Source organism: Centruroides vittatus, unplaced genomic scaffold, assembly GCF_030686945.1.
Source record: "Centruroides vittatus isolate TY-2023 unplaced genomic scaffold, ASM3068694v2 contig_927, whole genome shotgun sequence".
Taxonomy (NCBI): domain Eukaryota; kingdom Metazoa; phylum Arthropoda; class Arachnida; order Scorpiones; family Buthidae; genus Centruroides; species Centruroides vittatus.
In genome coordinates, this window is record NW_027122613.1 from 1,864,043 (window position 1) to 1,879,081 (window position 15,039).

At 37.6% G+C, this 15,039-nt stretch overlaps 1 protein-coding gene across 1 annotated transcript; it reads left to right on the top strand.

Moving 5' to 3' along the window:
• The first annotated feature begins 11,212 nt into the window (after positions 1 to 11,212).
• LOC136984770 (uncharacterized) lies at positions 11,213 to 14,497 on the top strand. Its single transcript, XM_067281896.1, has 2 exons — positions 11,213 to 12,998; positions 14,487 to 14,497. The coding sequence occupies exons 1-2, from the start codon at positions 11,213 to 11,215 to the stop codon at positions 14,495 to 14,497; spliced, it is 1,797 nt and encodes a 598-aa protein (XP_067137997.1).
• The last annotated feature ends 542 nt before the right edge of the window (positions 14,498 to 15,039 follow it).

A 15,039-nucleotide genomic window follows, 5' to 3' on the forward strand; every position in this document is an offset into this window, starting at 1 on the left:
AAAGCAAAATTCAATTTGAAAAGAAGGAAAATATTGTCAATGAGATCGGAAATAAATAATATATTAAATTATTATTTCTCCTATCTTTGACTCAAAAATATATTAAAAGAAATTTAGTTTTTTTATAAGATATATATCATAAAAGTGAATTAATTAAAACTATAAAAAATACAAATATTTGTAGTTTTACTATTTTTACTTGGAAAATCCTGGTTTAAATGTAAACATATTCCACTATTGCATCTATTACTTTCCAAAGAATATGCTGAGATATCAAAACAGCATATTATAATGCACTGGAAGCTGTTATTACGCTTCTGAAATGTCACGAATATTATTCATTTATTTAAAAATAAATAAAAATTTCTACACTCATTTAAATAAGATATTTTTTTATTTTCAAAATTTATTAACATATTTACAGAAGCTTCACATTTTGGAAAAATTGGTTTGTTTATGCTTCGATGGATCGTATCATATACTCCAGTTATAATCAATGTACAAGGATAGATTTCCTCCTTTCAAATTTATATATTAATTTTTATATACCAGAAAAAATATTAAAAACTTCCATTTTTAAAAGTTTTTATTTATTTTATTGTATTAAACATTTCACGTTAAATATAAATAAATAATATTTTATTTAGAACATTTATTCATTATCAATAAACTATGAATAATGTCTTTGATGGCTTACAAGAATCTTTAATAGAGTAATAAAAATAATAACAAATCGCATAAAATATTGAACAGAATATAATCAAATGATTTATAAAAGAAGTTTATAAATATTTATATTTTAAAATATTTTGAAATGTTTCCTTCATAGAAATATGTAAAACATTAAAAACAAGATAATTAAAAAATAAAAACCGAGTTTAAAATTTTAAACTCTTATAAAATTATTAACTAGTAAATTATATTTGATTTAAGAAATAAATTTATTTTAGCGAATTATGAAACTAAAATGTATATTTTCATATAAAATATAAGCATATATTTTATTTAATTAATTTATTTATTTTTAAAATTATAATTGTTGTAGCTGATGCAGTGTGGGGTAGCGAGGTAAAGAAGGGAACTGCTTGATTGAAATGAATTTAATGTACTATACAGTACAATGCACAGTAGAGAGTACAAAAAGCAAGAGGGTTCACATAGGACAGGGTCTTCTTATATACAGAAAGATTTAAAGCCACCTGAAATGTACATAGGAGAGTGCCATGATACTCTCACCAACAATAATTAAAACTGTAAAAATTGGGCTGCAATTTAAAAAAGACCTATAAATTCCAACTGTCTTTCCTTAATCTCGAGAACGGAATTAGATAAATGAAATACGAGATCAGATATGGAAATGTTAGGGTCAGGAGGCCCTAATTAACTATATATGAACTAACTTCCGGTCTAGGCTGGAGGTCACGTGTATTCAATTTTAAAATTTTCTCCCTGAAAGGTGTTAGATAGATGACCAACATTACTCTGTTGTTATCAGGAAAAGTATGATGTACAGGGCAAGCCACTACTAATTTGAGGTTGAGAGCATATATTTTACACTGAATAAATTAAATTTTTTAATAAACAATTTTTAAAAATATGTTTAAAAATTGAAGACCGGCATTGTGGCGGTGTCACAATAAATTATTGATCGTATTATTATTTATAGATATTATTAATTTATAAGACTTTGAAAGTAAACTTCATTAGTTTTAATTTAAAAATATAAAAAGTTAATTCAAATTTTAAAATATTAAGTGATAAACATTCTTGAACTTTTTAATAATTGAAAAATGTAACATTGTTTTTCAATATGCTACCGCAGGTTATTTCGTTTTGAATTTTTTATTTTGTACAGTGGAAACAACATTCAATTTAAAATATAGAAAACTTGTTATTCCCACTTTGGACTATATGTTTAAAATTATTAAACTTTTGTAGCATTTTCATGAATTCGCAGTTTTAATAAACAAAATAATAGTCATATGTAGAAAAGACTAAAATGTCTTGATTTTCACTATGTTGAATCACTAGAAACAACAGTTTTCCGTTGCAGAGCCGACCTTTTATTAGAGGCTATGCCTCTGCAAAATATGCAAAAAACAATTTAAATAGTTTACAGGTGAGAAGCCAAACAATTAAAAAATACATAATTTTTTTTTTTTAAAAAAAAGGCTGACAAATTTACAAATTAAAAAATACGTAGAAAAGCCTAAAATGGAAGACCGTTGTTCCTGATGATTCGATATGGTGCAAATCAAGATATTTTAGTCTTTTTTACGTATTTTTTTAAATGTGTAAATTCGTCAGCAATTTTTTAAAAGTAATAAAGTCATGTTTTGAAATTCAATAATGATTACTTTAAAATCACTATAAACGAAAATTATGAAATAGAGAAACTATGTTTTAAGATAGAAATTACTTACACCTAGCATGATAATTCCTATCTTAAGCAGGATAATTCAGTACTAAAACTATTGTAGCGAAAGGATTTAAAATACTCTTTTAATTTTAAAAGATCTTGTTGCTTAGAAATTTTTTATAGCTACTGTTAATAAGTATAACTATTACATAATATAATAATTATATTATTTTAATTGTTTTCAGACGTAGGAAGGTTAAAGTAATGTTCAAAATTAACCACTCAGTCGGTTTGACGAAAAACACAAATTTTATATTTACAGTAAATGTACAAAATAATCCAAATTAGAGTTACAATTAATTATGCACAAACACTAGTCTGAACAACAACCGACTATTCCCGTACACGTTCGTCGAAAGAAACTCCTTACGACCTCCACAAACAGACTTGTAATTAACACCACCTCCGAGTCAGGAACAAGCTCGTACTAAAACACTGGAGTTACTTTCCCCAGATTTCCGTGGCGTCCAACGAGAGAGTTAGTTAGCACTTCGATAACGACGATCCTAATCCGATCCGATCCTCCCGATACGAACTCACGATACCAGCTCACGATACGAACTCCCGTTCCCGCCGAAACTACGGCTTAAATAGAGTGAAGATCCTTCTTACTCGTCTCGTGATCTTTACAAATGTTCCGTTAGAAGGTCCGTCGGAAAGTCACACCTCCACACTCAATGATTAGTTATATACAGTTTATTTACAAATATTTACAAAGATATACACTATGCAATAGCATTACGTACACTACAGTATCGAAGCTGTGATGCAGCACGTCGACTTAGCTGGCCTGGGAACACGAGTCACTCTTCCGGAGATGGCTTAACCTCGTGGCCGTCCGTCTCTACAACAACCTTTCTCCAGAGGACTTTCCAAGAGGAGAACACTCTCTCTATCCGCCTCAAAGGTCTGCCTGTTGTTAGAGACCGCTACGTACCAGGTCCCTCGCCCTTTCTCCTCGCTTTTTTGCCACCCTTCCAATTTAAGGGATTCTGGCACTGCCTCCTGCGACCAATCACTTCCTTCCCCTTCTTAGAGCCTTCCAAGACGTCCGCCCTATCTCCCGCCGACGTAGCTCACATTTGCGTCCGTGCTTTATTTATTCTTGTTTTCTCAAGCTGGCCGGCACGTGGCCAACACATTGTCCCTTAAGTGGAGACGCTACACCTTTGATCCTTCCGGCCGTTTATGGCCCCGACCCCAGGTGGGAGCAATTACCTCAGTCGGGCGGTTTCTTTGACACAGGCCGCCAAAGGCGACCTTTACACCTCCCACCGACAAGGTTCAAACTGCGCTTCAACAAAAGCCTGTTTGACATAAACAATACTACCGCGACACACAGCAATCTTTACCGTACAAATTATTTTGTTACACTACACTTCCTCCTTTCTTATTACAAGGATCAAGTTACTACAAATAATAAACTATACTAACAATATACAGTATTTAATATTTTACAGAAAAAGATATTTTACACAGTCAATAACATCTTCGGCAAATTGTCCCGTCACATTGCATTCAGAATCGCCTGGTAGATACTGATTACATCTATCCGAAGGACTTAATACCGAAATTAAACTGCCTTGTCTGCACGATCTGGGGGTTCCGGATTGCTCCTGATTTCCCGTCTGGATAGTACGTCGATCTCATTACGATTTTTCCCTCTTCTGTGCGCGATTTTTGCCTTATTATCCCGCGCTACCAATGCCCTAGGGACCGATTGTTCCTTAAGAGGCGTGCGGTCAACTAGCCGAAGGGGAACGCTTGCCTGCCGACCATGACCCGCCTTACAATATTTTCTAGCATCGCTCTTTTTATTTGTCGTGGGGCTCGTCCTATTTTCCCCGCTTTCTTTCGCAACCGTAACCCTCGCGACTGGTTTCCGTCGCCTATTCGTTTTCGTCCGTTCGACTCTCCTCAAAACGCAATAATCGGCTGCCGAAAGTAATGCATCTGTACCGCAGCTAAGTTCGTCAGTTAATGCGCAAGTTATCAAGGCTGGAGCGTAATCATTTTTCTTTTTATTCGACCTCCCTTCTAGTCTTACAGGTATTGTCGCTAACACTGCTGATACCTGCTGCCCAAATGCGCTGATCAACTTAACCTTTCTCGCTGCCCGCGACACGTAAACAGGCACTACAGATTTCCTAATTACCGTCATATCTACCCCCGTGTCCACTATTGCAGAAAATTTATTACCTTTACAAGTGAGCAGGAGATTTTCGTTTCTACTAACGGGTACGTTTCCGCTGATCGTTTCCCTGTTCACCTTTACCCTAGCTACTAGCTGCTCGTCCGATTCTACTGTTTCGTCTATTTTAACCGCTCGCGTTGCTTTAGGCTTTGGTCCTTCCTCTTTAATATTTCTCCGAGGACAATCCCTTCTGAGATGACCCATTTGGTCACAGACATAGCATCTCATTCTTGATCCTCCATTGTTCGCGCTCATGCCTCCAGTTCTAGTGACTGTTCTATCCCTTTCGCGTTCAGGTATAAGTCTAACGTCACCCTTTTCCACAGCCTCCGCATGCTTATCTGCGTATCTGGCTAACTCTTCCGGTGGGAACCAGCCTTTACCTTCTTGCAACAAAACATAACGCTTAGTGTCAGCATCTAACTTAGTCTTAAGGTGATCCGAGACCACTAATTTTGTTAGCTGCTCAAAAGAATCTACGCCTCTACTATTTAGATAATACCGATATAGATCCTCCATTCTAGCTGCAAATTGGGGCCACGTTTCTTTGCTTCCCTTTTCAGCGGAAGTGAACTCTTTGAGGTACTCAGCGGCAGACAGTCTCAGCTCGTCTAGTAGGAATTGTTTTAAGGTTTGGTAATCCCTGATCTCGTCTGCCGTAAGCCTATTTAACGCCGTTTTACATTTCTCCGATAGCACCGTTAAAACTAGCTGCCCCTGAAGTTCTTCCGGCACATCGTACGTTTGTAACACTACCTCTACGGCCCGAAACCACGACGGTACTTCCGCCTCCTTGTCTGGCATTTTAGGTAAAGCCCATCTGATTTTTCTAGCTAGGCTATCCAAGTTACCTCCCAGCTCAGAGTTATTACTAGTCCTAGATTCACTTCGTAGACGATCTCTCTCTAACTCTATTTCGGCTTCTAATTCATTTCCATTTCTATTTCGTTTTCTATTCTTCTTTTGTTTTCTAGTTTCTATTTCTTTGTTTTTAGGTCTATCTCGGCTAGTCTAATCTGCAAGCGTAATTTCTCTAACTCGTCAGACTCACGTCCCTCTATTTCATTCTGGTTGTCCGTAACCTCGACCTCGGGGTCCAAAATTTCCCTTTCCGGCTCCGTATCCATTTCCTGGGATTGACTAAGATCAGCCCGACCTCCCTGATCCTCAGAACATGGCATACCCCTTTTTGACCCTTGAGTCCTTCCGCGTCCCGGCATTCTGAATACAAATAATCAAGAACAACTTACCAATGTTGAGTTCTGTTCCGCCTTGATTTCCGGCTACTCTTCCTTCCGTAAGTATCCAAATCTCGAATGTGGGCTCAGTACTTTCCTGTCGTCTTGCGAGAATCTCCTGAAGATTTGCAAGAATATCCTGTCGAAGACTGCGCCAGTGAAGATCCTTCTTACTCGTCTCGTGATCTTTACAAATGTTCCGTTAGAAGGTCCGTCGGAAAGTCACACCTCCACACTCAATGATTAGTTATATACAGTTTATTTACAAATATTTACAAAGATATACACTATGCAATAGCATTACGTACACTACAGTATCGAAGCTGTGATGCAGCACGTCGACTTAGCTGGCCTGGGAACACGAGTCACTCTTCCGGAGATGGCTTAACCTCGTGGCCGTCCGTCTCTACAACAACCTTTCTCCAGAGGACTTTCCAAGAGGAGAACACTCTCTCTATCCGCCTCAAAGGTCTGCCTGTTGTTAGAGACCGCCACGTACCAGGTCCCTCGCCCTTTCTCCTCGCTTTTTTGCCACCCTTCCAATTTAAGGGATTCTGGCACTGCCTCCTGCGACCAATCACTTCCTTCCCCTTCTTAGAGCCTTCCAAGACGTCCGCCCTATCTCCCGCCGACGTAGCTCACATTTGCGTCCGTGCTTTATTTATTCTTGTTTTCTCAAGCTGGCCGGCACGTGGCCAACACATTGTCCCTTAAGTGGAGACGCTACACCTTTGATCCTTCCGGCCGTTTATGGCCCCGACCCCAGGTGGGAGCAATTACCTCAGTCGGGCGGTTTCTTTGACACAGGCCACCAAAGGCGACCTTTACAAATAGTCCCAACGTTCAAATCGTCCGCCAATCAAATTTGAATTCTGCCACAACGGCCGCCAATGGTCATTTCCCGCCGGCCAATCGTCCGTCTGTCGTCGATTTGAAACACAACGGATCTTCTAACGGTCGTTTCCAACGGCCGATCCTAACGGCTTTTCCGTTATGAAAGTTCGTTATAATAAACCAGGGCGGAAATCGCTCGCCTAGCGATTCCAAACCCTACAGTTAAAAAATCAATACCGGGCTGCAGTTTTAATCATATTTATTTTTAATTTATTTAATTTTAAATATATGCTCTCCGCCTCAAATTAGTAGTGGCTTGCCTCTGTACATCATAGTTTTCTTTTAACAATAGAGTCGTGCTACTCATCAATCTAACACCTTTCAGGGGAAATTTTTTGAATTGAAATAACGTGACTTCCAGTGCAAACTGGAAGTTCGTATATAGTTAATCGGGCCTCCTGCCCCTAAGCTTTCCATATCTGGTCTCTAACACCGTTCTTTAGATTAAGGAAAGACAGACAGGCGGACAGACAGACGGAATTTATAGGTCTACAATTTTTCAAAATGCAGCCTATAAAAATCTTTAGCAAATGTCATGACATTTAAAAATATAATAAAGGAAAATACTTGTTAATTAATAATGACTGTAATAGACATAACGATCAATGCCTTTAACCTAATCGAATAACATTTAAAATAAATTCACTAAGCATCTTATTTGAATCACTGATAATTTTATCAGTCGGTTAATGTTATCAAAATTAGCTGGTTTCAAAACAATCATAATTAAGTTATTCTTATCGTTATCTTAGTGTAATTAGGGCTTTTTATGCTTTCTTTTCGTGCTAGCAGCTCGTCAGGGAGGTCCAGAAAGGGACCAAAGGAGCAAGTTGCCCTAGGTTTCGAATAGTCCCTTATGCATTGTTTTATTTTGTTTATATCCTTTACTTTAATATAATAATTTAATTTGCTACAGGGCCTCAATATGTATTTTGCCTCAGCTCCCCATTACTTTCTGGAAGATCCCAACAATTGTTATTAGTTATTTTTATCGGTCTTCACTGGTGCTTCAAATTAATCATTTTAATTGTTATTTGCTCATAATGATTTGCTCAAATTTGAAATTTCTGGGACTGTAAAGCAAACAACGTTCAATAAATTATTTATTAATTAATAATAATAATTATAAGTTTTTTCAATTATACATTTGAAAATTTTTTTAACGTGTCTTCTTAATATTAGAGTACTATTACGTATAACATAATGTTTTACTTTGTATAATGTTATCAGTCTGTTATTGTTATCAATATAGTAGTGTCTCAATAATTACAATAAATTATTTCAATTCTTTATTGATTATAAAATATAGTCACACCTTTGAATAACGGCCACTGATGCATACAAAATAACCTCCAAACCACGGCTACTTCCCGTTTTTATGTTCTCATCAATGGCCGTTGTTTAGAGGTTTGACTGTATTTATATTATTGAAGGTTTGTTAAAATTATACAATCTTTATTATAATTTATTATATGTATATTCATTTAACTTTCGAAACCTTAAAATTCAGTAGATGTTACACGCCTCATACACAACTAAACTGAATTCTCAAGCGAATGACATCAACGTGTTTCAATTCAAATTTTACCAATTATCGATTCGTACGATTTGCAAGTATGTTTCCTCAGGGCTCTTAAATAGTCATATAAACCACAATCAACATTCAATCTCCCAAAAGAGTATGACATAATGATTATTGACAATCCAAAACATTCTCCTCGTCAGTGAAAACTTTAAAAAGAAATCTTAAAAATGAATTAATTAAAATGATTTACATTTCTGTAAACTTGAGAAAGCATTTTTTAAATAAAATGCCCTATATACAAATGTATTCTGGAATGGGGAAGATTATTTCTTGGCGTATTTCATAGTTAGAAAATAAAAATCACACTAATATAAAAAAATATTTGTTATGGTTTCTGTTCACTGGCTATCTGAAAAGGTTGAAAACTTAGTAAATAGTCTTGTTTAAATATATTGGAACATTTACATCTTGCAATGTTTCATTTATACTTTCAGCAAGGGAAGGCTAGTCTATGAATATAAAGTACAGGTGCTTTACATAGGATGTTACCATTTGTCATCACAATATATTTGCCAACAGGAAGTTAGTTCAGCTATCTTTTATGTTGTTCACAATCTTAAGATGTTTTTACTTCTGTATTTATGAGATATATTTGAAACGTGGTATATGGGCGAACTGACCTATATCCTCGTGTCTTAGTAAAATTTACTCCTACCAAAAATGAATGATAATACTCTTACAAATTTATGTTACAATAAATTTAAATATTATGTTGACATATAGTTATCATAGTATTATATGGCGTTTATGTAGTTTTAAGCTGAGATTTTAAAATTTAAATAAAATTAGTTTATCTTGGTATATTATTAAAGTTTTAGTTGTTATCTTATAACGTACTTTATGTATTTTATTTTTTATTTCTTGTCATGCATTTTATGTCTGAGAATGATAATATAGTCTATATTTAAAGATCTTTTTTACAGTTGAATTATTTAAATTTGGTATAATGTTTTAAAAATTGTGCAGTAACATGACATGTTATTGCACAATTTTTAAACCTTCACTAAATTTATTGCTTATTTTAGAATTAAAGTAAATAATATAACATTAAACATAAAAATAATGAAGAAAAAACATGAATAAATATCATTATTAACGTTCATCAATATCAGAGTATTAATAATCGGTTTTATTATAAGTAATTCATTTTTAATTTATATGCATTAGATTTATTGCTCTTAACTAGATAAGTATTACATAAAATACGAATAAAAACGTATAACCTAGCCACTTTAATATACTTATTAATTTATAAGTATCGTACTACTGTGTGGTAAGTTATATTTTGTTATTTCCTAAATATTTCATGATATTTTTTACTCTTCGTCTGTAAAAACTACAATATATTACAAAACACAATAATTCTTAGATTGTCACAGGATTATATAAAGTGCAATAATATATTCAAGATTCCAATCTATTATATAGCAGTACAATGTAGTTTTTAAATCTGTATTTAATGCAAAACTTTTCTAAATTATTTACTTTTTACAGTTGAAGCTATTTTTAGTATTCTTTCCCTCTCAACAACAACTACCTCTAAACAGCAGCCATTGTTCCAGGAACATTTTTTGAACAAATATGCATACAAAATAACCTCCAAACAACGGCCAGTTTTTTATGTTCTCGTCGGTGACCGTTGTTCAGAAGTTTCACTGTTTTGAAGAAATTTTACTGTTTTAATTAATGATGCAAGATTAAAGATACTATAACGTCAATTAAAATCAATTTTTATATGCGTAAACTGTACTTACTTTAATTATTCATTTTTTACTTTTCGGTAATAGGGTTCAAGAGTTAATACGGGGTAAAATCAAAGGTTGATAGGTGCACATATTGTATTGTAGTCTGTATTTTCCTCGGTTTTCTAAAGAGTAGGTGTAAAAAATTTGGTGTATAGAGAATAGACAAAGAGATATTATATTTTATATAGATAGATAATGACTAATTATAACATAATTCTTTTATATGTCTGAGTAACAGAATATTCTTTATATGAAATTATTTTTAAATTAAGCTATAACAAATATTAAAAACTGTTTATTATTAATAAATCAAATCGATCGGACCAAATGCTTAAAAAAAGAAGCAAACATAATAAAGATATAAAAACTTTTTATTAATAAATATATTTATGTTCCGTGAAATTAACGTGTGATTTGTCATAACGAACTGTCATAACGGAAAAGTCGTTAGGATCGGCCGTTGGAAACGACCGTTAGGAACTTCCGTGGGAAGAACCGTTAAGTTTCAAATCGTCGACCATCGGACGATTGGCCGGCGGGAAGTGACCGTTGGCGGCCGTTGCGGGAACATTCAAATTTGATTGGAGCAGGGTTCGAACGCCGTCGACTATTTAAGCTCGGATCGAGCTCGTATCGGAGTTCGGATCGGCTGGCATCGTATCGGAGGTGATCGGATCGGATCGGATCAAGGGAGATCGTCGTTATCGAGGTGCTAACTAACTCTCTCGTTGGAAGTTACGTGTTTGTGTACGAACTTGTTCCTGACTCGGAGGTTTTGTTAATTACAAGTCTGTTTGTTCGTAAGGAGTTCTTTCGACGAATTTGTACGGGAATAGTCGGTTGTCGTTGGATTATTGTTTGTGCATAATTAATTGTAACTCTAATTTGGATTATTTTGTACATTTACTGTAAATATAAAATTTGTGTTTTTCGTCAAACCGACTGAGTGGTTATTTTGAACATTACTGGCGCAGTCTCGACAGGATATTTTGGATACTTTGGATTACGTTGGATTATCCTGGATTACACTTCAAAGAATCGGAAGAACTGAGCTACGACAGAGAAGCAGACGTACGTACAGAGCATCACCAGCAATTAGACCCAGGTAAATTTTTTGTTTCTCGCTAGCACACAGAGATGCCCAGACGCGCGAAATCGCGGCAGCTAGAGGCTAGGGACTGGGAGGATGACGAGCCGGGAACGTCGCGTAGGACAAGCGGGTCAGGAGACGACCTCGAAGCTCTGAAGTTGCGGATCGAGCTCGCGAAAATCGAGGCGGCAAGCAAAGAGAGAATCGCAGAGATAGAGTTAGAACGGGTTAAGTTACGGCTGGGGATCACTGGGAAATTAGACGATGCGAGGCGGCAGGAACGGCAAACACGATCCGAAGGACTTAAAGTCAAGGGGAACTGCGACTTTGGGGATAGAACAAGCGCGTTGGGAAACAGGCCGCGGGTAGAATGGGATAGGCCAAGAGAAACTGACCGGCAGAAAAGAGGATGTCCTGATAGGCGGGTAGACGACGAGGCCGAACGCATGCGACCCAAGGCAGCGGACCGCGTGGTGGTGGAGGTGAGAGCATCCAAACTCTCTTGCCCACCAGGGAGCGGGGAAGCAAAGGATCGGGTCAAGGCAATGCGGGGAGAAGGAAGGCCCACGTACGTAGCCGGATCGAAGACGAGGACCGCTGGGGTCAGGGTGGCCAAAGTCCCCATGCTAATAGTAGAAAGTAGGCGCAACTCACAGGTAGACCGGGACGTTAGGGAGTCCAGTGGAGTCGCGGCAAGACGAGAGGAGGCAGTTCGTAATATCCAAACTGAGGTCGGGAGGTCGCTGAAGGAAGCTGAGACAGTAAGCGGCAGAAATGGTCCCCCAGTTAAGGACGTTTCGGGAACGGAAGCGTCAGTTTTAAGGAAGTCGAGGGTACCAGCGGTGACAGAAACGAGGGGGAAGACACGGTTAGTGGGAGCCTTCAGTCACCGGGTAGAGGCAGGCTTAGCGTCAGTACCACTTGGATTGTGGGAGGAAGGACGCGAAGAAACGCCAGGATCGGCACGGGTGACGTGTGCGATCACCAATAGGTTAGGGAAAGCGACAGACGCTCTCTTAACGGAAAGGGACTTCCGAGCGCTGGTAGAAGCGAGAGAGAAAGCGGATTCCGAGGCAAGAAAAAGGGAATTAGCTGAGGAGCAGAGTATATTAAGTGCGGTAGCGGGGATGTTCGTGGAAGCGAGCGAGGCGATTAAACGAGAGCCGCCCGACGACAAAAACCGGGGGATGGTCATAGGACCGCTTGACCAGACACAAGAGCGGCAGCGCACGGCCCAGTGTGAGCGGAGGGCGCAGTCTGAGCAAAATAAAGCAGGGGACGCGACTCCTATTGCGAGGAGATATTCCGGTAGCGAATCGGATAGCCGAAGCGAACGACCCGCCGCGAACAGGAAACTGGAGGGCGAGGACGCTGATGAAGGGAGGCCGGGAGTCAGAGCAGTAAAGAATGGGGTAGCTGGGACGCCTCAGGGTCAAAATTGTGGCGTCGGGGAAATAATCGACTTGGGAGATATCGGCCGGGAACCCGCGACGCAGTTGGCGCAACACGCCGATGACCAAAGACGAGCGATCGGGGAAACTAGCGAACCGCTGCTAGGGTTACCGAATGCGACACGGGATAAGCCCCTGGATGCTACGAAGGAGTGTCATTCCGTGGACGACTTGGCCGAATTGATTGGGCAACAGGCGAACCTGATCTTGGCGACCGTCAACCGGGTTCAAAGAAAACACAGCGGTAAAGAGACCCGGAGGTCTCGGGCCACGGCGGGCGCGGCCAGTGGCCAATCGGAACCACCCACACACGTGCTAAGTCCGGAGGGAGGCATATCGCCGGTCCGGAAAACGACGGACAACGGTCACAACCGAGCTCGCGGTAAGAAACCCAAATTCCGTGAGAAGGGCCGAGCGACATCTGGTGACCAACAAAACCGGATGACACGCCGAAGGCGACGGGGACGACCTCCTCGTAGGGGGACCCGCGCGGATAGGTCTCGGGGATCCAAGGGGTCCTACACTATCGCGAGGCATCTCTGTGCGCGGGTTATAGCGAGTTTGCCCGGTTGTACCGGAGGTAAGGGTCAGTCCGCACGAACGGACATTTGTAAAATTGCTGAGTGTTGTTGGATCAAACAGGCTTGGGCTAAGCTCAGTTTGATCCTTGGCCGCGGAGGTGTAAGGTATGGAATCGCCAAGACGCGCGATTCCCACCTGTTTGTTATAACGAACTGTCATAACGGAAAAGTCGTTAGGATCGGCCGTTGGAAACGACCGTTAGGAACTTCCGTGGGAAGAACCGTTAAGTTTCGAATCGTCAACCATCGGACGATTGGCCGGCGGGAAGTGACCGTTGGCGGCCGTTGCGGGAACATTCAAATTTGATTGGAGCAGGGTTCGAACGCCGTCGACTATTTAAGTTCGTATCGCGATCGGCTGGGATGGTGTGATCGTATCGGAGGTGATCGGATCGGATCGGATCAAGGGAGATCGTCGTTATCGAGGTGCTAACTAACTCTCTCGTTGGAAGTTACGTGTTTGTGTATGAACTTGTTCCTGACTCGGAGGTTTTGTTAATTACAAGTCTGTTTGTTCGTAAGGAGTTCTTTCGACGAATTTGTACGGGAATAGTCGGTTGTTGTTGGAATTAGTGTTGTGCATATTTAATTGTAACTCTAAAGTGGATTATTTTGTACATTACTGTAAATATAAAATTTGTTGTTTTAATAAATCAAATCGATCGGCCAATGCTTAAAAAAAGAAGCAAACATAATAAAGATATAAAAACTTTTTATTAATAAATATATTTATGTTCCGTGAAATTAATCTGTGTGATTTGTCATAACAAATATCCAATCAAACAAATGAAAGATACTTTGCATTAACTGCCTGATAGACTAGTGATTGTGGAATATGAAATTATATTCCTTTATAAAAAAGGTATAGTTTTTTAAAGAATTTGATTTGTTTTTATAAAAAATAATAAATTAAACTTTCGGAATATTAATAAATCTTCTCAATTTACATAGCATAAATTCACTTCTTAAAATAACAAATGAATTAATACAGTGTGTGACAGATAATATTAAAGCATTCATTAGTTGAACTTATGAATGATTTATTCATTAATAATTTGTTAAATTTGAGATAGTAAATTTATATCTGATAAAAATTTAATTTTTCAATGTATATTTAAGTTTATTTGGTAGAAACTGCTAAAAATAAAATGACATTACTAAAATTTTATTTGAAATTTGAGTTATTTCAACATTTTATATGTTATAACGCAACAAATTAATTTTTAGAACTGCATAAAAGTAATATTACTTACTATGAAAGATTAAATAATTTGTTTTTTAAATTACAGAATTAGTTTAATTATTAAGAAATAATAATGGATAAAACGGAGTATAAATTAATGCTCAGGAAATATGAAGTTTATGCTCGGACTCGTAAGAATAACATTTTTTTCCAAGATCCAGTTTAAATTTTAATTTGAAGAACAAACTCACGTGGTAAGCCTTATATGGCATGAATAAAAAACCAACATACTGATAACAGTGAGTTTATACTTCGATAATTTGAAGTCTAGTCAGCTTCGTCGACTACACAAGTGTAATGGCAGAGTACATGATTCATATATAAGAGAAATAACGTTATATAAAGTGCATCGTAACGTTGATAAAAGAGACTGAAAGTTACTATATAAGATTCGATAAGAAAAATGTTGAGTGGCAAGCCAACCCCTTTTTGGAAGAAAACTTGGAAACGTGAGAAGGAGTTTTTTCAAATGAACAATGTTTTAGAACGTTTTAAGGTATATTGGAGATTTAAATTTTCAAATCTTTGTGGCTAAAGACATAGGCATTGATTAGTCCACGATTACAAAAACAATTGCTGAGGTTAAAACTTACCGAGAA

Bases quoted from the DNA above. Each gene is read 5' to 3' on its own strand.
- LOC136984770 (XM_067281896.1), top strand. From the start codon at position 11,213: ATGCCCAGACGCGCGAAATCGCGGCAGCTAGAGGCTAGGGACTGGGAG.